Raw genomic sequence first — 24,689 nt, forward strand, 5'->3', positions numbered from 1 at the left:
ATAAAATAATCAATCTATGTTAATTCCAGACTATATATAATAGTGTGTTTACTCACCTTCAGTATTTGTGTACCTTTATTTTGGTAACACTGTGTGGTTCTTTCATGTGTGTGAATGATGTGTGACTATAGTGGTATTACATAAGCTTTGCATGTCTCCTGGATAAGTCTTGGCTGCTCAATCACAGCTACCTCTACAGAGCCCTGGCTTCCTATACACTGCCTACACATCACTAATATGGGATACGTGGACCTGGTATAAGGTGATAACACCATAGGTGCTCACCACACACCAGGCCAGATTCCTACAAATTGCACCTACCATCCGCTATTAAATGCAAGCTATGCCTTATTGAACATTTTTTATAACTGCTTGCTACTCTGATTCAAGATTCACATGCGTCCCACCCGCCTCCCAAGACACTCCTTCTTGGCACGTTTTAACTGTTTACACTAGTGCTTCAAAATCTGCTGGGTGTGTTCTGAAGTTTGATTCTCTCTAAATGATGTGAATAAGATTTTAAATTCAGTGTCTTTTGCCATTGTAAGATATGCTAATTACTGCCACTGCTTTAAAATGTACCTTGGGTCTACCACCTCGATGACTGGGATGGTTCAAGCATGTGACTCTATAAAAGATTCTAATACGGGAGAAAGATTTACAGGTAACTAACAAATTGTTTACCCGGTGGGGACATGTGAATTCCTGCTTGGGTTGACTTTAAGTTGAGGAGGACTTGACCTTGCCACGTTGGGTGTAAATTATGATTTCAGCACACAAGATGTGCCCCTTTACCTTTTTCTCACATTAACCATTTATTGATTTTTCTACATTAAGGCTTTTTTCTCTAGTTCTATCCACCACCACATGGAGAAATGGCAGTTTAAATCCCTAAAGGATTGACAAAGTTATGTCAAGGGCATTTCGCGCAATCTATATGCATGCAAGTGCCCAGAGATATCATTATGAAAACGTTTGGTTACTTCACTTGAAAAGTGTTAGTGAAGTCCATTATTAACTAATTTTATATATTTATCTTGCCCAAAAGGTTCTTCGTTGTTTGATGGCTCGTGTAACTTCATTGATTCACAAACGCTGCAGTCTCTTCAACATTGTCAATTACTTCTTAGCAATTTACGTTCCATCCTCAGCTGCTTTCTAACAGAGGCACAGGATCTCACTAAGAAAGGTTTGTTTTAATGTCTCTACTTGTACTGTTTTTAAATGATTAATTTATCATGTAAGTTATTTCTAAATGTTGTATAGTACTTTTATATGCAATTGGTTACAAAGAATTTGCTGAGTAAAATTCATGACTTTCCCAAAATAAGTTTGTCATTAAAATGTACTCTAAAATTTGGAATTCTTGACGAGGCACATTTTTCAAAACCGAAGCAAATGGTTCTTACAGCTATTTTTCTGTCAGATACACTCATCCGGTGCTCTACTCTTTTTCAAATCAAATCCAGTGTGCAATTGACTATGCTCTCTTTCTAAAACAACGTGGATCAAATGAAGCAGAGACTGTCAAAAACTGATGTCTGCAGCAGTCCTGCAAAAGATGTGTCCTTTAGAGTTTGGACTCTGGGCTCAACTCCAAGTCAAGTGAAGTGTGCTGTCATGCACGCAAAGGCGATCTGAGACCTCGAAGTGAAACTGTACACCGCTGTCCATAGGAAGAAGTCACGGACCTCAAACAAGCCCTGCTGCAAGTTGAGAGTACGGACATTCTCCCTTATCAGTTTGTACTCACAATCTAAGTCATCTGGAAAGTTGGTGTCCAAACTGAAGAGAAAACATAAGAAGGCAAAGCGAGACTTGGGCCCCATCTCTCCTCTCTATCTAAAGGACTGATTCCACAATTGATTGTGATGCTCCTGAAGTTACCTGTGCCATTGGCTACGCCACATCAGGCCAAGGCCTTTATGGATGCCATGCTGCATATATTTAGCACTCTCCCGGCTCCCTCTTGTATACTTTTGAGACACAAGGAACTGCAGGGGACTCCAGTCGGATTACTGCAATGGAATCAGTTCTCCGCACCATCTGTGTCCCTAGAACCCTTCTCTGATTCTGCACTGACTCTGCTGCTGACTTCCATTCCGACTCCAAATCTTGTGACAATCCCTCTTTCATAGACACTGATCCTGATGTAGCCGGCTCAAAATGGAATCCAGTGCAGCCTCCAAAGTCGGAGCCCCCGCCGAGATTGCTCTCTGACTTCACTTGATTGCACCGGATTCCTGTACAGCCGGATTCGGAAAATATACTACCACTTCTGCTGAACAGTGTGTACAGACTCCGTCAACTTATTGATTCTGGTTATGACCAGAGTTTACCTCTAACTGGAGATGACAATAGATGTAATTAGGATGATTTACCCCTCCCCCAAACTTAGGGTGACAAATTTAAACATGGACTTATGGGGGCTAGAAGGCTTGACACTTTTGCTGATACAGGAGTTATTTCCCCATTTCGGCCCCCAGTGAAGACTGAGGTTCTTTTATTGTTATTTGACGTGCTGCTGAGGTCCTGGCACTAGTGTAGTTCTCCATCACCGTGCATGGCTGTGATCCACAGGTTTTTCAGGAGCTACACAGGCATCCATTCTGGATATGCCTTTCAATGGATCACACTTATTTGGCAAAAAATCTGCCTGTCTTAGACTGCTTTAATGAAAGTCAGGCCACAATTGTAGGAAGCTGGTGCGTTACATAGTGGACCAGAATGAGGTATACTGTGCAAAGAGTCCAAGCAATCCCCGGAGGTTTTACAAAGGCCCAAATGGCATCCCATATGCTCTCTCTTGGAGTAGTGTGGTCGAACAGTTAGGCATATCAGAGGACAGTGCTAAGCATATATGGCAGACACTCATACAGTAAGTGAGACACACTCAATAAAGAAATCCGACACCAATTTAAAAAAAACAATAATTTTATCAAAACCTTGATACCAAGATCATTGGAATTGGGTGAGTACTTTTTGAGTTATGAATTTTCAGAGTTTGCAAAAGTTGACAGTGCATTTTTCAGATGTGGTAATGTTATCCAGTGGAATAAGAACAAGCACTGCATACAGATTTAGTACTGCGACTAACGGGACCAATCTCCTGGATTTAGAATGGGGCAAGGTCCAAGGACACACCAACAGGTCACCTTGGGCTGCACTGGGGCGGCCGGGTGCAGTTCAGCGACGGGTGCCTGTGTAAGTCGATGGGAATCGGTCCAGTCTCAAACTTGCTGTTTGGGTGCGGTGTCGGGGGGAGGGCATTTGAGGGTGTTAGGGGGGGACTGAGTCCAGTCCGGGTGAACCACTGAGGGGGTTCAGTTCTTGGAATGCTCTGGGACGTAGAGACACCAGTGGTCCTGGTCTCCTTGGTCCAAGGTGTCCGGATGCAGAAGTGCTTTGGACCGCTGGGTTTACAGTCACCAGGGGTAGTTGCGGTGGAGGGGGCCCACTGAAAGAGGCTGCAGGTGTGGACTGGGGGTCAAGTCTGGCAGAACCAACAAGGGGGCTTGTGTTTTACAAGCTTGAGGGACACCACTTTTCCTCTTCTCAGTCTGGGGCGTTCGGGTGCAGAGGTTTAGTGGACTGTCAGGTCTTCGTCACTAGCCTGCGGGGGGGGGAGGGTGTCTGCAGAAGCAGGCTACAGATGCTGTTGGGATGTCCACAGAAGGCAAGCTCTGGTCGGGCTTCGTCTCTGGGGGCCTGGGATCCTCACTAGCACCATTGCCCCCACTTCAGCTCCAGCTAGTCAGCTCAGGAGCAGTGGTGCTGTCCAGAGTCAGATTTTAGGTGGTCCCTGGTCCTCACAGTTCTTTCTTTGGGTGCCTGCAGATGCAGGGAAGCAACTCTTATGCTATCCAGAGTTCCTAAAGTCCACAGTACACAATATGGCAGAGTACCAGTACCAGAGGCTGTGTTCAATTCAGACTTGTCACCCAAGGGGTCACTGTAGCCTGCATCTCCCTCTGAGGAAGGCCAGTTATGTGTACCAAAGACGGTAGGCTTCCTTGAAGCCTCCTCCCTTGAGAATGCAGGTCATTGTGTTGGGAGGAGTGTGTAACACCCCTGTCTGAGCAGGCTTTGTTTCTGATCACCAGTAAGCAAAGGCTCTCACCCTTGGGGGTCAGATACTCATCTGGCTGTGGGCAGACTGGCTAGAACTAGTCTGAGTGTCCACCAGCAGTTGGTGAGTTGTCGGGGGGCAGCTCTAAGGTGCCCTCTGGGTGCATGTATCAATGAATACATCACTGGAATCAGTGAGGGTTTATTAATATGAGATGTTTGATACCAAATGTCCCTAGTTTTCAGTCAAGCCATCATGTAGTTGGGGAACTCGTATTGACCAGTGGCCAGCACATGTATTTAAAATGGCTTCACTGCATGCTTACTATGTCTAAGAGTCAGCAGAGCCACAGCAGGGGCATATCTGCTCTTGCAAATATGCCCACACATGTAACATAATGCACTCTGCCCTAGGGCTGCAAGGCCTGCTGTAGGGGTGACTTAACAAATATTACATGCATTGTTTTAGGAGACATGGCTCACAGGCTGTGCGCCTTGTCGTGTTTTCTCCTTTAGGGAGCACTTTGTTATGGAGCTTGCAAAGGCGGTCTGCATGAGGTTGGTTCTGGGTCCCTTGGAGTGGTACAAGTTGTGCTGCAGCTCTTAGGGTGGGGCTCCTCAGTACCCATGCTGTAGGTACCAGGGGTACCCTCTGCTAGGCACTTGTAGAGGTGCTAAAAGGGTGGCCACTTTGGGATCAAGTGACCAGTTGTCTTGTTTTGGGGTATAAGCACGGACACTGGGGATCTGGGTAGGAGGAACACAGTGAACTTCAGTCAGTTACATAAAAAAAACAGGCAAAACATGGGGGTGGTGTAATGCAACCAGAACTCTGCTTCCTACAACAATGCGTTCTTTGGGAATCTTGATCTCAGCCAGACAGTTTCCCCATCAGTTTCAGCCTTTCCCAGATTACTCCAGAAAGCTGGCTTATAGGCAACACCGGGGTCCCCTGCCACCGCTACAGTTATCCCAGTCTTTTCATGGACGGGGATCAGGCAGGCAAAACTCGTAGGTCACCATGGACATCTGTCTTCCCAGTCCTGCTTCCCTAAGTCATCAGCATCCAAGCTGCTTTAGTTTACCCTAAAGGACGTACAGCCATCATGGGGTAGGCAGGGTCCAACACTTTCTCCAAGAATGGCAATCCATCACATCTGACAGATGGGTCCTTCAGATCCTTGAGCGGGACAAAGCTCTTCTTTTCCTTTCCTACCCATTGCAGCCCCACCAGCACCACCTCCACCACGACCATCAGAGCGACTTTCAGAGTACCACCTATCCATGTTACTGCCAGAGTTGAGAAGTTTACTGTTTGAAGAGGCCATTGAGATGGTTCTGTACTATGAATAGGGATTCCTGCTATTTCTTTGTGTGAAAAAAGGACAAAGGCCTTCTTCCTATTTTAGATCTTTCCCTCTCAATGCTTCCATACATAAGGACAAACTCAAAATGCTCATTCTGGTTTAGGTTCTATCTGCCCTGGTCCATTTGATGGTAGTCTTGGGCCTGAAGGTCACATGCTTTGCTTGCTGGAGTTTTTGGGGCTCCCCCTAGGAGATCATTTTCATCTGGAGTGGAACACACACGGGCTGTATGCTTTCATAATCATACAGGTCATACCCCCTTCAGAAATGGGAAGGCTCTGTACGAGTCGTGTGCGGCTGTAGATACACATCGTGTGCATACTCTTACCATCTAGTGTTGGGCCTAGATGTGTGCAAGTTGTTGTTCTTCGAAGAAGTCTTTTGAGTCACAAGACACTGCGGCAACTCCTCTTTGTGATTATGCACATGGTCATTGACTCCATTGTTAGTTTTTTTTTTTTTTTTTTTTTTCTCGTGCTCAGATGTGTACTCCAGTGCTCCAGGTTGACACTGTTGCGGTGCGCTTCTTGGCTCATTTAATTTTCTTCCCTCTGTCTGTATTGTTCTTCATTCTGGTCTCCTTTTCATTGCTTCTGGGGTTGACATTACTTTGCTCACTCAGGGTCTTGGTCACCTGTTTCTCTTCCTGGGCCTCACCCTTCAGGGCCTACTCCTGTATGTATGTCAGAGCTCTCCACCATGCCTCAACGGTGATTGAACAGACACCATTTTGGTATTGTCCTCGCTGCTAGGTAAAATATCCTCTGACTGATCTCCATCCGGTTTGCAACCTTTGCCTGTTTCCCGAACACAATGAGGCTGTCTGTGACTCCTGCTGCTTTCCTTCCAAGCCCCTCGTGCCGACCATGTCTGCTTCGGCGCTGACCAGGAAATGGACAACAGCAGCTCATTCTCATATTCAATATGGGGTCTTTGAGCCCCTGCCCTTATCTTGGGGTGTGTCACCCAGTGTCGTATTTGTAGATACTGCAACCTCTCCATCTCAGCGAGGTTGTGGTCTATCCTCAGGCTCTCCAAGAGGATCAAACCCTCTTCATCATGTAAGTGTCCGATAAAGCAGCAATTAGTGCCTAGCCAGTCACTGAAAGTGCCCTGGTCTAGGCTGCGCATCAGGTCTGCTTTCCCTACTATAGGAGTCGGAGGAGAGGGAAGAGTGTAAAGGACCCTCTGTCGCACTATGTGGGCCCACACCTTCAAGGTTGTGTGGGTAACCAGTGAGGAGTACAAACCCCTGAGTCTGTGTCGCAGCAGCAAAAAAAGACCAATCCACCAAGTAGCGGAGTTGAACTACTCAATAATATTGTCCTATGTTAGGGGATACCAAGGCCCCCGCTAGCGGGGATTGGTAAGCCAAGGCTCTGCTCAAACAGGGTTTCCTCCCGGCCTAGTTAAAGTGATTAGTTTCACCTTGTAGTGTTTGGAGCAAGCCAGATGGAGGCTCGATTTGTTAGGGCCTGGAATAAACAGAGAACTCTCAGGAGCACTGACATTTTTAAGGCTGCTCCTCTTCCCAGCCAAGATCCCCAAATATCAACCGAAGAAGAGGAGAGGCAGTTTTGTCTCTGTGTTAGGTGCAACTTGGTGTAATCACCAAATTTCTGAAAGAACTGGAAACCTTGAGCTTTAAAGCCCATTAATAAGACAGCCTGCTTCCAGTTCTGTAACTCGTATTACAGCAGCTAGAAGCACAGAAAGATAGGAGGTATGACAAACACAGAAATTGTTGGATTGAAATTAAATGTATCTCATGTGCCGAGGTTTCCCATTTCATAAGCAAGTAAGTAGCTTAAATAGCATTATTTTCTATGTCTAGAAAAGGAATGGGAACAATGTTTTCAAACTAAAATAACTTTAACAAAATATTTTAATTAATGTTTCATATTGCCCACGGTCAGATCTTTCTTTTCAAATGCTTGAATTCTTCCCAACCATTGGACTCTGAATCCTAGGTAGACACTTTTAAACATTAGTGTTCACATGCATCATTTTAACATTGTTTTACACATGACCTATTTACATTCTCTCCACTTCATTGTGGTCCCTAAATATCTAATGAGGTGAAGACTTTGACTGCACCTGTTCTCACTTCAGTCTTCAACTTCAGACCTTTTTTCATCAGCCTTCTCCTTAGGAATCACTTTTTTGCCTACCGCCCCCCCCAATGTTACGAGGGAAGGGTTTACCCTTCTGTTATTGGATAGCTGAATCCTAGGCAATGGGGTGAAATGTTAACCATGACAAACTCCTTTTAAGAAAATCGGAGACGTGTGACTGTAGATACATATGGTTATATATGCTTAGCATAATCCTGTCATCTAGTGTTGGACTTGGATGTGTAAAATCTTTTTCTTTGAAGAAAGTTTTTTGAGTCGCAAAGTAGTGTGACTCCTCTTGCTGGTAATGCGCCTGGTCATTGACTGCCTTGTTACCTTGTTTTTCTTTTTTTTTCCGTCTCCTGGTTTGGACGTGTGCTTCACTGCTCTGGCTCAACAGCATTGTTGCATACTTTTTTTGGTAATACCTATTCTGAGTCGGTATTGTTTTGATTGTTGTCCTTTCTTTGTCTCTTGTTCATGGTGCTCATTACATCTGTTGGGTTCACCCCAGCACCATGTTGACTCAGTGATGGAAATGGGCGCCTTTTCAGTTCTGTCCTCAGTTACGCCAAATATCCGCACACCGACCTCTACTAGGTGGGTAACCTATGCCTCTCCCGTGAGCACAATGAGTACATCTCCAAGGCCTGCTGGTCTTTTAGGTCCAAAAAGACTCTTCGTGATCGTTGATCTCGATGAATCGAAATGTCCTGCCGGAGCATCAAGGAAACACAAGATATCTTCAGACGTCAGGACCTTCAAGACGAGATACAGACGACAGATGTGGCTAAGAGATCTAAATGTAGGATCTCACTCTTAAGCTGAGTACTATGTGACCTCAAACCCACCCCCCCAACACCACCTTGACCACCACTAAGGGTCGACTACCCATGGCAGACAAACATAAAGCCACCATCGGGCCTGCCTTTGGGCCGTGGTTGGCACTGAGTGTCTAACTTGGATACGTCCAACTTCAGCTCTGCGCTGAAAAAAGTACCCAGAATACATGCTTCTAAGTCTATCCTTCCTCCTTTAGAGCCAAACCTCTCTGCATTGAAACAGCACTCTATATCTGTGCTGTTACCAGCTGCTTGGGAACCGAAAATACCAACACTGAAACCCTTGGCATTGGGGGCCAAAAGCATTTGCATCTACCAAAGAAGCACAATGGTCTGAGCATGTGGAACCTGTACTTCAAGGCTTACAGGATGAAATTGACTCAAGGGAAAAGTATTTTCTGATCCACATGGATTCTGAATGCATAATTGCTAGACCTGCATACACTGGTTCCCAGCCATCCACAAGATAGCTGTCTTTTTAAGAGGCTTTGGATCTTCCACCTCTATCAAAGCGCAAAATGAAAACGGAAAAGACCACAAGCCTGGTTCACATCAGACCCCCACCAAACCCAGCGACACTCTACACACAAGCACTTCACTTTTTGCCCCTGCACCATATTCACCAGAGGGTTCACTACATTCTTACACAGGGATGGAGATGACCGTGATTATCCCTGGGACACATACGATGAAGTACCTGCTGATACAAACCCTGATCTTTATCTTACAAAACTCTCTTCCCTGGATGATACCACAACCTATCACAAACTAAAATGAAGAGCAGTCACCTTTTATTCTAGACCCTATTCTCCACACAGCCTTCGCCACAATACCTGCCTTTGCTCAAATGTGTATTGCAGCACACCACCGACATTTTCAACAACCACATTCGGTCTAAAGTAATAACACCACAGGTCAATAAAAAATATAATGCGCCAACCTAATTACCCTACATCAGGGGTCAACTTCCACCTGACTCCATAGTTGTTGCAACAGCTCCCACAGAGATCAGCTCCCAAACATCTGGTGAGGAACCCCACCAGATAAAGAGTAAGAAGATTGATGCAGCTGGAAAAAGGGTGGCTGACCAGTTTGCCAATTACTGTCAATTCAATTGGCCTCCTTTCCTGATATGACCAGGCTCAATGGGATAAGATGGAGGACATACACCAACACCTCCTGGAGGAAAATAAAGAGCTTACCAAATTGCTTCTAAGGGTAAACTTCTCTCCAACACCACAATCTGCCGCAATACTGCAGCCAGTGGGATAAATTCTAGTGTCCTCTAAAAGACAGTATTTTTGGCTCTGGGTCTCCGGGTTTAAACCTGAGGTCCTCCAGAACCTCTTGTTTCTCCCATTTGATGGAGAACATATTTTTGAGGCAAGTTGACACCCGCCTTGAGAAGATATAAAAGAATGAGACAGCTAGGCTATGAGAGCATTACAAGCACCATCACACTGTAGCTCCTTTCACCACTCCTTTTACTATGGAGGTTCAAAGACCACCTCCCCTGAGACCTCCACTTCTTACCAAGGACCTCAAGCACAAACCACCTGCACCTAAGAGAAACTACAGAGGCTCCTACAGGGGTAACAACTGCAAGGGCAGAGGCAATGGCATATTTACAAAGCTGTCAGCCACAACCACAAAACCTTGACTTCCCAGTTATTCCCCCCGCCATACAGCACAGGTTTGGGGTCAACCACAAAGGCTCTTTCCCGCTTGGTGGAACATCACCTCTGACCAGTGAGTGTTGGATATTATCCAGCATGGTTATTGTAGGGAGCTCACTTCCACCCCTTCAACATTCCACCTGGCAAACACAAGATTTCCCCACAACATCACAGTTGTTCAAGTACAAGCATGCCTCAAAAAAGGACCTACATAACCTCTTCTACTCCACCAGCACAGCACAGCACAAGAGTCTATTCATTTTACTTCTTTACTCCTAATAAAGACAGGTCTCCGAGACAAACCTTGGACCTCAGACGCTAAACAATTACATTCTTTCAGAGCACTTTCACATGGTCACTCTTCAGATGTCACCCCGTTTCATGACCTAAATGCCTTGCAGTAGTAGCTGCTCACATGCATACATGTCCTTCCATATCTAGATGACTGCTTCATCAAATACAAAATTTGTCGAAAGTGCTTTCAACTCACACGAGTCACCATAAATCTACTTCTCCAAGTAGGCTTTACAATCAACGTCTTAAAATCCCACCTCCAACCCCTTCAAATCCAACCTTACCTAGGGGAAATTCTCAACTAAGAACTGGGAATAGCTTTCCCCATTACTGCCAGGATACAGTCCTTCCAGGCACTCATTCACCACTGTGAGGATTGTCGTGCGTCTCCTTGATATGATGGGTTCATGTATAGCCAAAGTACCTCATGCCATACTCAACATGCTTCTGTTGCTGGAATGTCTAGCGCATGAGTGGGCTCAAGCGGAGGGTCAATGAGAAGATCTAATGTTGATTGGCCATCATGCTTGCCACCGCCTGCAGTGGTGGAACACCAACAACCTCTTAAACGGGCGGCCTTTTCTTGACCCAGTTGTGCAGAGAACCATCACAATGGATGCCTCCCTCATGGGATAGAAAGCGCATTCCCAAAACCTAACTGTCCATGGTCACTGGACACCCAGTCAGAGACATCTCCACATCAGTCACCTGAAGTTACTAGCTGTTCACTTAGTGCTGAAAGCCTTCCTTCTGCACATCATTGGCAAGGTAGTCCTGATCATGATGGGCACCATGACAGCCATGTATTATCTCCAAAGGCAAGGGGGCACCAGGTCCCCTCAGCTTTCTCAGTTTGCCCAGACCATTAGGATGTGGGCTTTCTGATACAAAATTCACCTGTTACGGTGTACCTACTGGGAGTGGACAACAACTTTGCAGCTCTTCTCAGCAGGGGGCACCAACAAGTCCACGAGTGAAAACTCCACATGCAAGTCCTCCTCCAATACTTCCAGCATTGGGGACAGCTGCAAATAGACTTTTGCCACAGCAGAAAACGTTCAAACTTCACCTCCAGGTTCCCACACCCACTGTCCAAGGGCAACACAATATGGATGAATTGGTCCAGGATATTTGCTTACGCTTTCCACCTCACCCACTGCTTCAGTTTCTGGTTCGCAAACTTCAGCGGACATCTCACCCTCATCCGGATCGCTTCCACATGGGCAAGACAACCATGGTTCACCACAGTCCTCGAATTCTCAGTAGTTCCCTATGAAGTACTACCAAACAGACAGGACCTTCTCATGCAGAACCTTGGAGAAATCAGACACCCAAACCCCCAGGTCCCTCAACCTTCCAATCGGGCTCAAGAAGTCATAGAATTTGGCTACCTAAATCTCCCACAACAGTGTATGGACATTCTTAGAGGCATGCAAGCCTACTACTCATTCCTGTTACTCTGCTAAATGGAAAAGATTTGTCCGCTATTGTCATTCCAAACACATTAATCCCTTAGCAGCCAAAATACAAAACATTTTCTGTTACTTATTTCTTTTCTATATCTCTGGTTTAGCTTTTACATCTATAAGGCTACACTTGTCTGCAGTAGCCACATATTTCCAAAACAGGCAACACACTTCCCTAGTCAGGATTCCAGTTATCAATGTTTTTATAGAAGATCCGTGCCATCAAATCTTACTTGGAACTTAAATATTGAATAAGCAAGATTCTCCATATGAGCCCCTCCATTCCTGTTCCCTCCAGTTTTTATTCTGGAAGGTAACCTTCCTAGTCCCTAGCACTTAACCCAGTCGTGTCACTGAGCTTCAGACATTAACTTTAGAAGAACCCTTCTTCCAATTACATAGAGATAGTGTAGTACTTGGCATTATTCCTAAATTTCTACCAAAGATGGTCTTTCAATTCCTCCTTAATCTATTGAACTCTGTTTTTTCCCTAGCCTGACTTATTTGCTGGAAGGGCTCTACATACATTAGACGTAAAACAAGCTGTCATGTACTATGTTGACAGGACTAAGGTGTTTAGGAAAACACAACAATTCATTTTTTGCTTTCTCAAAACCAGACAAAGAAAGAGCCATTTCTAAATCTGGCATTGCACTGTTGATTGTTAAATGCATACAAAGTGCTATACAAAAGCTAAAAGCACTTTACCTGACCCTCCTAGAGCTCAACCCATTTGTTTGTATATAAAAAAAAAAAAAGCTTCAATGGCCTTTTTACGAAATATACTCTTAGCTGACATATGTAAAGCTGCTACATGGTCTGCACTGCATACATTTGCAGAACATTGTGTAGATATAGTGGCTCATAAACAAGCCAATGTGCAGCAAGCATTTTTAAGAAGACTATAAAAAAACAACTAACTCCCACAGGCTAGCCACCCCCTAAAGAGGAGGACTGCTTAACAGTCTGTGCTAAGCATGCTAATCTACGGTCACACCTGCTTCAAATGGAAAATGTTACTTATCCAGTAAGCATCTGTTTGAGGCATATAGAGCTGAACATTCACATGCGTCAACCCTCCTCCCCCGACATCTGTGTTAGTTATTTTCACTTTTTATCACAAACTACTTTGTCATGGACATCTCATTATGCTACTCTCTCTGCTTCACATTCCATCCTCACCCGCCATGTGAGAAAACAATTCAACAATGGAGTCAATGATCATGTGTGTAATCAGCAAGACAGGAGACAGACTACCTCATGACTCGAAATACTTCTTTCGAACAAAAACAATTTTCAGACATCAGAGCCCAACACTAGATGGCAAAATTATGATAAATATGTGTATCTAAGCATGTGAATCTACAGCACTATACGCCACAAACAGGTGCTTACTGGGTAAGTAATTTCCTTTTACAGCTTTTGAGACGTGGAGATAAAGAAAAACATTGCTGATGAACCACAGGAAAAGTGTAAAAACACCCCCCCCTCGCGGAATAACTGCACTAGAGTGGGAGTAGAGTATCATGATGCACTAGAGGTGGGGAGTATGAGGGAAATCTGTACACAAGAGTGAGCATGCATGAAACTCAAGTATTCCCATGGAGTGCTAAAATTAAAAACTAGTTCTTTGAATGTGTGAAGTGAAACCTCTGAGTCATGGGACTGAAAAAGATTATAATAAAGAAGCTGCTATACCTTCAGGGAAAGGAAGGGAAGCAATTGAAATAAAAAGCGAGCAACACAGTGACAAACAATAGACTGGCCCCTGCCCTCTATAGATATTGTGGTGTTGTCAACAACATACAGCTATAAGCTGTCTGTTTGCAAGACCTAAAAATAGTTGGGCTTTATACTGCTGAAGGACACCCACGAAAGTACTCTTTTGAGCCCATTTACAAAGGATTGTTACTAGTGATCTCCTGGAAGACAGTGCTGCTGTTGCGGGCAATAAGGCCAACACAATTGGAGATATTACGTTATTTATTTTAAAAAAAAAATAATAAATCCTCAAGTTTTGTAAAGACCAAATAGTTCCCCTGTTTCATCTGAATGAAGAGGTGCCAACATTTCTGTGGTTTTTGATTGGTGTTCTTAACTGTGGCGGAGACATTGCTGCATTTCATGGACGTGAAATACTGTTTGAAGTTTTACATTGACAAGAAAAATTAGTTATGAGACTGAGATCAACTCGGTTTCCTTTGGCCCAGAGGGCAGCCCCTCTCAAAGCAAGCAAAAGATCATGCTCTGGGTTATACTTCATATTTCTCTCAGCTTGACAAGGGCTGCAGGCTGCTGAGGAGCAATGTGTAGATAATTCTGTCTCGAGTTAAGGTCTGTAGATGCTTTGGGACTGATGGTGTCTGACAGGTGTGAACAGTAATATTTATATAATAGTGATTTTAATTTATTGCCGGTTCAATCACACAAATCTACGAAAGCTTCATTGTTGCAGAGGAAATAAGTTACCTATCTGGAACTAGAGTTTACCGTCTTTATCTTTTAGAAAGTCACCTGCAGTCCTCCCTCTTACCCCTATTAAGTAGGAGACTCTTTAAGAGGTGGCGAGACCACATATATTGCACTGCTACAACAAAGCTAATTGAATTCAAACATTAATTACCTAAGATTTCTAGCCTTAACCATGAAATTATTCAAGCTGGAGAACTGAATTTACAGATAAGTCATTTTGTTCTGGTAATCTATGGCTATTTAAATTGTGGTACTGGAAAGCACAGAACCTAATAGTAGTTTTCCATATTGAGTAACTCGTTTCATTTCTCTTTGCAGGATTTATAGAATTAAACAACAAGAAACTTGTGGCCAGCCTAATTTTTCAGTATGCGCAGGTGGTACTTTGGTTCTGCCGTGTTGGCCTTCTTCCAGAGTGTTCTGGTAAGTTGCTTAAATATGTTGCATTTTCTTCCATCATGTTCTCTCCAGTTAGACTGACAGGCAAGCTCCACACAGTCCTATTCCTGTGCAAAGGGGTAATCACCTATTTTCTACTAAAACAATTCTCCATTTACTTATCACAGCAAACTCACTAAGGAGAGCATCAGAGGAAGTCTAGAAGATATCTAATGATGGGATATGCAGAGATAGAATATTACGTTAGTTCAAGGGTAGACCTTTATTACACCACTTCTCCATGCTCCTGAGGTAAATTGTGATCTTTAATCTGATCTCAGAGAGGGCCCAGTTAATAACTCTCTGCAGCTCTCTATAATTGGCCTTTGACCTCAGTTTTCCTCAACACATTTGGCCTCTCATTGGTCCCCTGTTGACAGACCATGTTGGCACCTTCAATGTGGATGTTCAGGTATGTTTTGGTATTTGTAAAGCTAGAGAGCATCTGACCCCTAAACATAGGGCATGACCACTGGAAAGATCAAAATTAGACTGTCAGTTCAGTGTTAATGCTCCTTGAAGACTTGTGTTCAAGTATTTTTCTGAATCTGATCTGATGCTGATAAGAATGCTGTTCAATATCGTAGGACCATGCATAGAGAATTCTTACCTTCAGTTTTTTTTTTTTTTTTTTTTTTTAACTTCCTTCAATGTTTTGTCTTCAGTCTGGCAATATCCAGTGCTCCTGGTCTTGTTTGTCCCCCTAGACGTGGTTAGTTTGTTTGCCTGGTAAGCCTGGGAGTGTTGACAAGGACTTTGTGATGCAGCTGTTCTTGAAGACACAGGTGGAAAGATGCAGCCAGTGCAGAACTTTTAAGGTGGGTGTGAGGTGGTTGAATTTCCCTAGACCCTGGTTAAGCCATGCTGCTGAGTGTAGGATATATTCCAGCAGTGCTAGAATGCTATTGGAGAGACAGCTGAACATTGCTTTGACTCTCCAGATGGGAAAGTTTATACGCATGTTCTGAAGTCATCTTCCGAAATTAACAGTGAGGGTTGAACCAAGCAGTATTGGTCTTCCTTGCAATGTATTTCTTGAAAGAAAAGTATATTTTTAGGGTGAATCAGAAATTTTGCACGGTTTGTCAGCGTGGGGTGTGAAGTGGAGAGCCAAGCTTGGTGTTGGCAAACAGAAGTAATTTGGTCTGTGTGGTTTAGCTTCAGGACGTTGGTAAACATCCAAGTGTGGATTAGTTCAAGGCAGGATTAGAAGAGTTTCTATGTTAGTAGAGAATATTTTCAGGTAGAGTTCGGTGCAATCTGAGTACTATTAGATCTTAATGCTGTTGCATGCAAGAATGGATCTCTGGCAGGGTTCCATGTGGAGGCTAAAGGCAGGGGAGAGGATGAAGTCTGTATACTGCAAGAGACAGGAAGTTCAGTTTATCAGTGAATCACATATGTCTGTTAATAAAATGTACATGCTATGCACCACAACCCTTCCTCTGCAATAGAGAAAATGACAAACAGAACCCACAGTTGCAGCTTTCTGGTAATTTTCAGGATTTTCTGAGCTATTTATTTCTAATATTGTGCACTAAACACTGCTGAACTTTCTTTCATTTATTTGAAAAATGTAATTTTTCTGGATGCTCTCCATTATTTCAATGCATCTTTCACCACGGAATCTCCCCAAATATTTCTAAAGGTCAAGGCTTAAAGTTCTCACCCCACTGTACTGATTGCATCCTCGGTCTGATCTTTTTATGTTATGTAATGCAAGTAGGGATTCTGCTAGCATTCTCTTTTTCCCTGACATGTCTTCCTCTTCCTCTTCCTCAGTGCTTTCTTTGTTAGCTGAGTTAGAGAACAAGGTCTGATAGTCAGATCTGTCCCTTTGGCACTGTTTGCTGTGTTTCTCTGACAAGTTAGTATTTTAATAAAATATCAAAACCAAGTCTGACAGTCTGCATGGCTGCCATGTTCTCAGGTTAGAGGTGGACCTGAGGATGAAGTGGGGCTTTATAATTGACAGCTGCTAATGGTTTGTAATCCGCTCATAAGTATTGATGATGATCCAACTCATTACTTATGGTTCACAGAGTTGTCAGTAGCAGCCCCCTCCCCTCCCATCCCATTTGCTGTGAGCTGAATGTCAGAGTTAATTAATTTGCTGTTCTCATGAAGCCAAGTATCATACATTTTCACATTTCATTCTGTGAAGCAAAAGATTTGTCTTCCTCTTTTGAGCTTTATACCTGTTCCTTCACATTTCAATGCTTTTCTAAACGCTTCATCATCTTTTTCATACTGTATAATGGATTTCACAGTGTACTTGATCAGGGATCAGAATGGCAAGAATGAAGCTAACATTTCTATTTTTAGGTCTCTGCTAGACAGTACATGCTCTGTCTCTTCCGAGACTTCTGTAATCTTACAGTGGGTGTAGTGCCCGCCCTTCACTTACCATTTGTTGCTTTGCTTGGCACTTGTCTCTACAGCTTTTTAATTGGTCACTGCAGACCTAACATAATTTCCGTTCCTGTCTGTGGAGCATGGACCAAGCACTGATTTATTCAGCTTAATCAGTGCACATTGACTGTTCCCGATGTGATTGAGGTACTTCTTTTTAAGTTCTGGGGCCCTGTAAACAGAAGGGGCAAAAACATGCCCAGCAGGACAAACAAAATTGCAAAGTTTTATTTTTTATAGTTAACTTGTTTCGTTTATTTTGCCAAGTCTTCTTTTCTCACTTTGCATTTGTTTTGCTTTTGCTCACGGGGCTAGCTATTCTCAAAAGATGATGATCTTGTTCTAAATGTTTTTAAGTGCATTGGTTATTTCCTGTGTGCAATTTTCTGGAATTATGCTTCAACACAGAATTGTGCAGTGCACACCAATCCACCTCACTCAAACCAGGTTGCCCCACTCAATCCACTCTACCCCACCTCACCAATCCACCCTACTCAGTCCAGTCCACGCTACTTAATCCAGTCCAGTCTAGCCCAGATCAATCCAGTCCAACCCAGCCCAACCCATCCCAGGGCAATCTAGTACACTCATCCAATCCTGCCACCCAATCCCACTCAGATCTGCTCCACTTCAATCTACCCCAGTCCACTTTGCTCCAGTCCAAAATAACCTGCCCCACCCAAATCCAAAACAAGTTGCCCCACTCCAGTCTACCCAGCTCCAATCTAAAACAACCTGTCCCACTCCAGTCTGCCCTACGCCACTCCAAATCAGTCTACCCACTCCAGTCTACAACTATGTGCACCACTCCAGTCTACCCAGCTCCACTCTAAAACTATGTGCCCCACTCCAGTCTACCCAGCTCTAATCTAAAAAAAATCTGCCCGCTCCAGTCTACCCAGCTCTAATCTAAAACAATCTGCCCCGCTCCAGTCTTCCCAGCTCCAATCTAAAACAATCTGCCCCGCTCCAGTCTTCCCAGCTCCAATCTCAAACAATATGCCCCACTCCAGTCTACCCAGCTCCAATCTAAAACAATTCGCCCCACTCAATACAATCTGTCCCACAATAATTCAAAGCAATCTGCCCTGTAGGAGGCTGGCTCAATTTATGGTGTACACTTATGGTGTGGCACCCTATACAGAGTCCAGGCAACCCTTAGTGATAGTGAATAGGTGTCCAGATAGCAGAAGCACTCCAGGGGTAGCTAAGACGAGCAGCTAACGCTAATCCAGGAGGAATGTAAAGCACTGCAATACCACAGGAGTAAGACAGTTACTTAGTCACAAGAAAGAACCATGCCAGTGTTGATAAAAAAAGAAAAGGATGCTTCATTACAGCCTCACTCAAATCTGCCCTATTCCATAAAAAAAAAACGGCCCTGCCCCAGTTCAAAACAGGTCTGCCCCGCACCAATTCAAAATTCAAAACAATCAGTCCAACCCATCCAGCCCATTCTTATCCACCTACCCTATTTCACTCCACCCCATCCAATCCACCTCACTCTTGTCCATCCCCCCACCCCACTCCACCCCACTCTTCCCAATCCAGTCCACCACACTCCAATTCACCCCGCTCTTCCCAATCCAGTCCACCCAACTCTTCCCAGTTCAGTCCACCCCACTCCAGTTCAGTCCACCCAGCTACAGTCCAATCCGTCCCACTTTAGTCCAATCCGTCCCACTCCAATCCATTAAATTCAATCCACCCGCCAAGCCAATAAATCCACTCCAGTCCCCTCCATTCCAAACCATCCTGCCTCGCTCCAAACCACCCCACTCCAATCCCATCACTCCATTTCAATCCTGTTGGAAAATGGCCCTCTGTGTGGGGTCACCCAAAACTTCTTGCCTTTCTCCTCCTCTTTTTCTGACCTCATTTTTGTTGGCTTTAGACTCTGAACACTTTACCATGGCTAACCAGTGCTAAAGTGCATGTGCTCTATCCCTAAAACATGGTAACACTGGCTCATACCCAGTTGACATATTTAACTACCTGTACGTCCCTGGTAAAGTGCACTAGATGTGCCCAGGGCCTGTAAGTTTAATGCTACTATTGGGCCTGCAGCACTGACTGTGCCACCCACATAAGTAGCCCCTAAACCATGTCTGAGGCCTGCCATTGTAAGGTTTGTGTGTGCAGTTTCACTGCCACTTCGACTTGGCAGTCACAAACTACTTGCAAAGCTGTAAACTCCCCTATTTCTATGTATAAGTCATAGGCTCTAGGTACCCTGTAGGGCAATGTGCTATGTAAGTATAAGGCAGGACATGTACTTATGTATTTTACATGTCCTATTAGTGAAAATCTCACAAATTAGTTTCTCACTTCTGTGAGGCCTTCCTCTCTCATGGGCCAGCATTAGAACTGCCCCTATGTACTTTTAAGTGGTAGATTCTGATCTGAAAGCCCTGTCATGTTTAGTATGGCCAGAGTGGTAATAGAAAATCCTGCGTACTAGTCAAGTTGGATTTAATATTACTATTTTCGAAATTCCACTTTTTGAAAGTGGGCATTTCTCTGCACTTACTGCCTCTGTGCCTTACAGTCTGGTCTTTGCTGGTTGACAGCTCCCCTGGTGCATTTCACCCAGACATCCATAAACACAGGTCACTCAGTCACATCTGCATACTGAATAGGTCTCCCTGGGTAGGAAGGGTGAAGGGGCTGTCTCTTACACTATAAAGGCCAGTGGCCTGCCCTCACACAAAGGACTGATAACCCCTTCAGGGTTAGGGGTCAGGGTTCAGGGGATACAGGTGGGTTGAAATGTGAATTTGTGCACTTTAAAACCACAATTGAAATATCCCCACTTCCAAGGCATTTTTGGGTGTATGTATACTGGGTCTTTGACCGTCCAAAATTAGACACTTCTGCACCTACACCTGGACTCTGTCAGAGGGACTGCCTGGCCGCCCAAAGGACTCATCTGGACTGCTTTGCAGAAGACTGCTACCCTGCTGGCCCCTGACTTTACTGGAAGGACTCTGTCTTCCCACAAGTGCTCTCTAAGAGGCGTGGATTGAGCTTGCCTCCTGTTATGAAGTCTCTGGCCACAAAGACTTCACCAAAGAGAAGAAAATCCCAGTGTGTCAGAAAATCGATGCAGGATGTCACTCGTGGCTGAAAAATCACTGCATTGCCTACTGGATCAACGCAGTGCCTGCTCCTTCTTGCCAGTGCGTCAATGGTTATCAATGCATCATCCCTGAGTGTAAAAATGTCCTGCATCGCAGAACAACCAAGGCTGCACTCCTGGAAATCGACACATCTCCTTGCAGTGTCAAAACAAACGATGCATCGTCTGTGCCGGAAAATCTGACGCAGCACCTTATTTTTCAGCGTATCGCCTTAGAACCAAGGCTGCACTCCTGTAAATTGATACATCACCTTGTAGCGTGGAAAGAAAGGAAAGCATTGTCTATCCTGTGCTGGAAAATCTGACGCAGTCCCTTATTTTTCGACACATCTCAGCGACCCGTGCATAGTCATTTTTGATGCATTATAGATACCGTGTGTTACAAGGATACAACCACTGATTCTTAAGGATTGAGACTCATTTAAATCTTTAAAAAGTGATATTGTGACTTGTGCATATTGGTGTTTTGTCATTACAATCTTATTTTCTTCAGATAAATATCTATTTTCCTAGACTGTTGTGGAGTACTTTTTGTGGTGTTTTCACTGTTACTGTATGAGTTATTGCACAAATACCTTACAAATTGCCTTCTAAGTTAAGCCTGCCTGCTCTGTGCCAAGCTACCAGAGGGGGTAGCACAGGATACCTTGGATTGTGTTGTGACTTACTCTGACTATGAGTATGGTCCCTTCTTGGACAAGTGTGTTACCTCTGCCAGCTAGAGACCCAATTTCTAATCTAATCTACCCCATTTCAGTCCACCCCACCCCACTCCATTTCAGTCCACCCCACCCCACTCCATTTCAGTCCACCCCACCCCACTCCATTTCAGTCCACCCCACCCCACTCCATTTCAGTTCACCCCACCCCACTCCATTTCAGTCCACCCCACCCCACTCCATTTCAGTCCACCCCACCCCACTCCATTTCAGTTCACCCCACCCCACTCCATTTCAGTCCACCCCACCCCACTCCATTTCAGTCCACCCCACTCCATTTCAGTCCACCCCACTCCATTTCAGTCCACCCCACTCCAATCCACTACAGTACACTTGAGCCACCTGCTTTACCCCAATCCAACCCACTGTACTCCAATCCAATCTAGCCCACTACCTCAATCCACTCCAACCAACTCCACCCTGTTCCACCCCACTCCACAACACTGCACTCTTCAACACTCTGGCACTGAACTCTACTCCTCTCACCTCTGCGACACACTACTCCTCCCTACTTCACTCTACGACAACGAGTTCGCTCTGACACTACTCCCCCACGCCACTCTGACACTCCATGCCACTAAGCTTTAGCAATGCTGAACCGCAGCTACACTGGTGTAGAACATTGCAAAAACACTTTGCCAAATCAATAACCCTTCTATAGGCGAGATCTGTTGGCTTTGCAAATGCTTATCTATAGTATGTTTCACATCTGTGTTTCAAACAGCTGCAAATACCATATTAATATCACTGTTTCATATTATTCAATTTAAAATCTTGAAATGAAGCTGGGAATCACAGCCAATGCTTAACTGACAAAACCCACCTGCTCAAAACGAAATGTACAATGGTAATGTTGGCTTATCATGATCCTAAATTCAAGATTATGATGGGTTGCTTTTTCTCCAACAGGGCTGCTGCCAGTCACCTTTACTCCATTATGGTAATAGAGCTGTTGGCTATGAAAATGCATCTCAAACGATATTAAGGGTATCCCCTTTAATATCCCCTTTAGACGTACAAACCATAAAATATAGCTATTTGCTGATTGTACTCTCCTCTCGATCCTGTCTATACTGCCAAATGCTGATGGAGTATGAGATGTCAGGGTATAAAATCAACGAAAATAAATCTGAAATCCCATCCTTAGGTTTACCGTAGATAGACATACCTTCAAAGAATGTGTTCCTTGTTGGGGGACAAGATAATGGGGAGTGAATCACACACATTCCTCATCAGATTGATACCAGGCAAACATATCTTCCTTATGGAAGGAAATTAAATCTGACCTGAGCAGTTGGGGCCATTAATACATTTCATGGCTGGGTCGCATCACAGTGGCTCAAATAAACCTGATCCCCCTGTCTCTGCTTCATTTTTTTCAGGTACTACCTATCAGAATTGATAATTCCACACTAGATGATAACAAGAATACCATAATACGATTTCTAGGCAACGTCCTTAAGGTGCAGGGCCCTAAGGTTTGTGAGGAAAGGGCTAACACCTTGAGGTTAAGGGACTTGGGTTTCCCACATGTTTGTAATTACAGAGCAGCCACAACTAAAAATAAAGTAGAGTAACCAAAGATGGAATTTAATAAACATTGAACTCGTGGACAGGACAGTTACTGTTAGATCCCTGTGGGACATAACTCAGGTACAGCAAAACACAGACCACAAATTGTATATTGTAGGTCATATCACTAGTATGTCGATGAATATGCAGGACAACATAGCTATTAGGTATAAAATTGTGGCCTTTCGGTGTCCCCAATATGTATGTTGGATAACTGAGTTTACTCCTGCACTAGTACTGACTTACCACTCAAGGTGGCGGGCGAGCACTGTAGAATGATTTTGGATGTATTCCTCAAGGTAGGTATTAGGTTGTTACCTACTTCAAGAAAACATATTGTCTTGAGCTAGAGCACTTTCTCCACCGACAGTTGCGACTCAGGGTACTTAATCCGACAATAAGGGAAGCTTCAACATTGTCACTTATACAGGGAGAAAAGTTCCCTAAGAGCATACCATGGAATTAAAGGATGTGGGTCTCAGCTCTTTGCAGATTTTGAAGTACGCCCCAGTCAGACCTCTCATGGGCCACTATGTAGAGATGGTGCTATGAGGAGACATGTATAAATACAACCTTTCTCTGCTTCTCAGACAATCGGCTCTAGAAGTAATGACATGGTGATATTTAACACCAGATAAGTTATGTAGTATATTCATTCATACCTCTAACAGAGGCTAGGGGGATTGTAGGGAGAAAGGCACAACTCCACGTCTGGTGGGAATGTCCCAAATCAAAATGTTTTTGGAAGGAGGACCTGGTGGCCACAAAAGATATGGTACAACTTCCCAAAACAGCTATCCAGGATGTCAGGATTTTTGGGATGTGACCTGGTTTGGAGATAAGCATGTTGAGGAATAGGAAGCTAATGTATCAAACTTATATTCACACCACGAATGACAATTGCAAAACAATGTAATCAAATCGTGGGTCCAACTTGGCACTTGTTGCTTTGGCAAACTTAGGAAACAATGATAGTAGAAAGCTAAAGGATAGACTGCAGCCAGTATTTTGGTACATGGAGTGGGTGAATGAGGAGCTGACATGCCTTCTTAAATTACGGGTGCTGCAAATATTTCATTAAAATACATCTAGGGGCACTGTGGTCTTGGAACGATGAATAAGGGAAGGCGTGAAATCTTTGAGAAACTGATATCAATTGGTTGCTAGACTGAAGACGACAATGGGAAACAATGTAGTCCAGGCACCCTTTTGTGGGATCATGGGGGGTGGGTGTTGGCCCTGTTTATAGTGCATTGATTATAGCATACTAGATAAGGTCAGAGTAACTTAAAAAAACATGCATTGTCAGTTCATCCATACTTAATAAATTGCTTTGGGGGAAAAGGCAATGTACTTTGCTGTAGCTCAAAAGGATCCAGAGGGACAAGTGTAATCAATGTAGCGCACATGAGACCAAGTACGGTTTCAGAACATGAAATAATGCATAGGGCTGAAGGACCATTATTGACCCAATTCTCTGGGGGCTGTTCCTCCACTTATTAATTTTTGCTTCCCTGAAGTACATATTGTAAAGAAATGGCTCCCTGTTGCAGTTACCCCCCCACTTTTTGTCTGATACTGATGCTGACTTGACTAAGAAGTGTGCTGGGACCCTGCTAACCAGGCCCCAGCACCAGTGTTCCTTCACCTAAAATGTACCATTGTATCCACAATTGGCACACCCTGGCATTCAGATAAGTCCCTTGTAAACTGGTACTTCTAGTACCAAGGGCCCTGATGCCAAGGAAAGGTCTCTAAGGGCTGCAGCATGTCTTATGCCACCCTAGAGACCCCTCACTCAGCACAGACACACTGCTTACAAGCCTGTGTGTGCTAGTGAGAACAAAATGAGTAAGTCGACATGGCACTCCCCTCAGGGTGCCATGCCAGCCTCTCACTGCCTATGCAGTATAGGTAAGACACCCCTCTAGCAGGCCTTACAGCCCTAAGGCAGGGTGCACTATACCATAGGTGAGGGTACCAGTGCATGAGCACTGTGCCCCTACAGTGTCTAAACAAAACCTTAGACATTGTAAGTGCAGGGTAGCCATAAGAGTATATGGTCTGGGAGTCTGTTTTACACGAACTCCACAGCACCATAATGGCTACA

General features: G+C 44.3%; 1 protein-coding gene across 2 annotated transcripts in view; it reads left to right on the top strand.

Moving 5' to 3' along the window:
- The window catches only part of AHCTF1 (AT-hook containing transcription factor 1), a 1,009,458-nt gene that overhangs the window by 165,807 nt on the left and 818,962 nt on the right, over positions 1–24,689 (top strand). For both annotated transcript variants that reach the window (XM_069235080.1, XM_069235081.1), the window contains 2 exons: positions 1,049–1,189; positions 14,618–14,722. In XM_069235080.1, the coding sequence (XP_069091181.1) occupies positions 1,049–1,189; positions 14,618–14,722 (246 nt within the window). The remainder of the gene's footprint in view (positions 1–1,048; positions 1,190–14,617; positions 14,723–24,689) is intronic.

Source organism: Pleurodeles waltl, chromosome 5 (genome assembly GCF_031143425.1).
Source record: "Pleurodeles waltl isolate 20211129_DDA chromosome 5, aPleWal1.hap1.20221129, whole genome shotgun sequence".
Lineage (NCBI taxonomy): Eukaryota > Metazoa > Chordata > Amphibia > Caudata > Salamandridae > Pleurodeles > Pleurodeles waltl.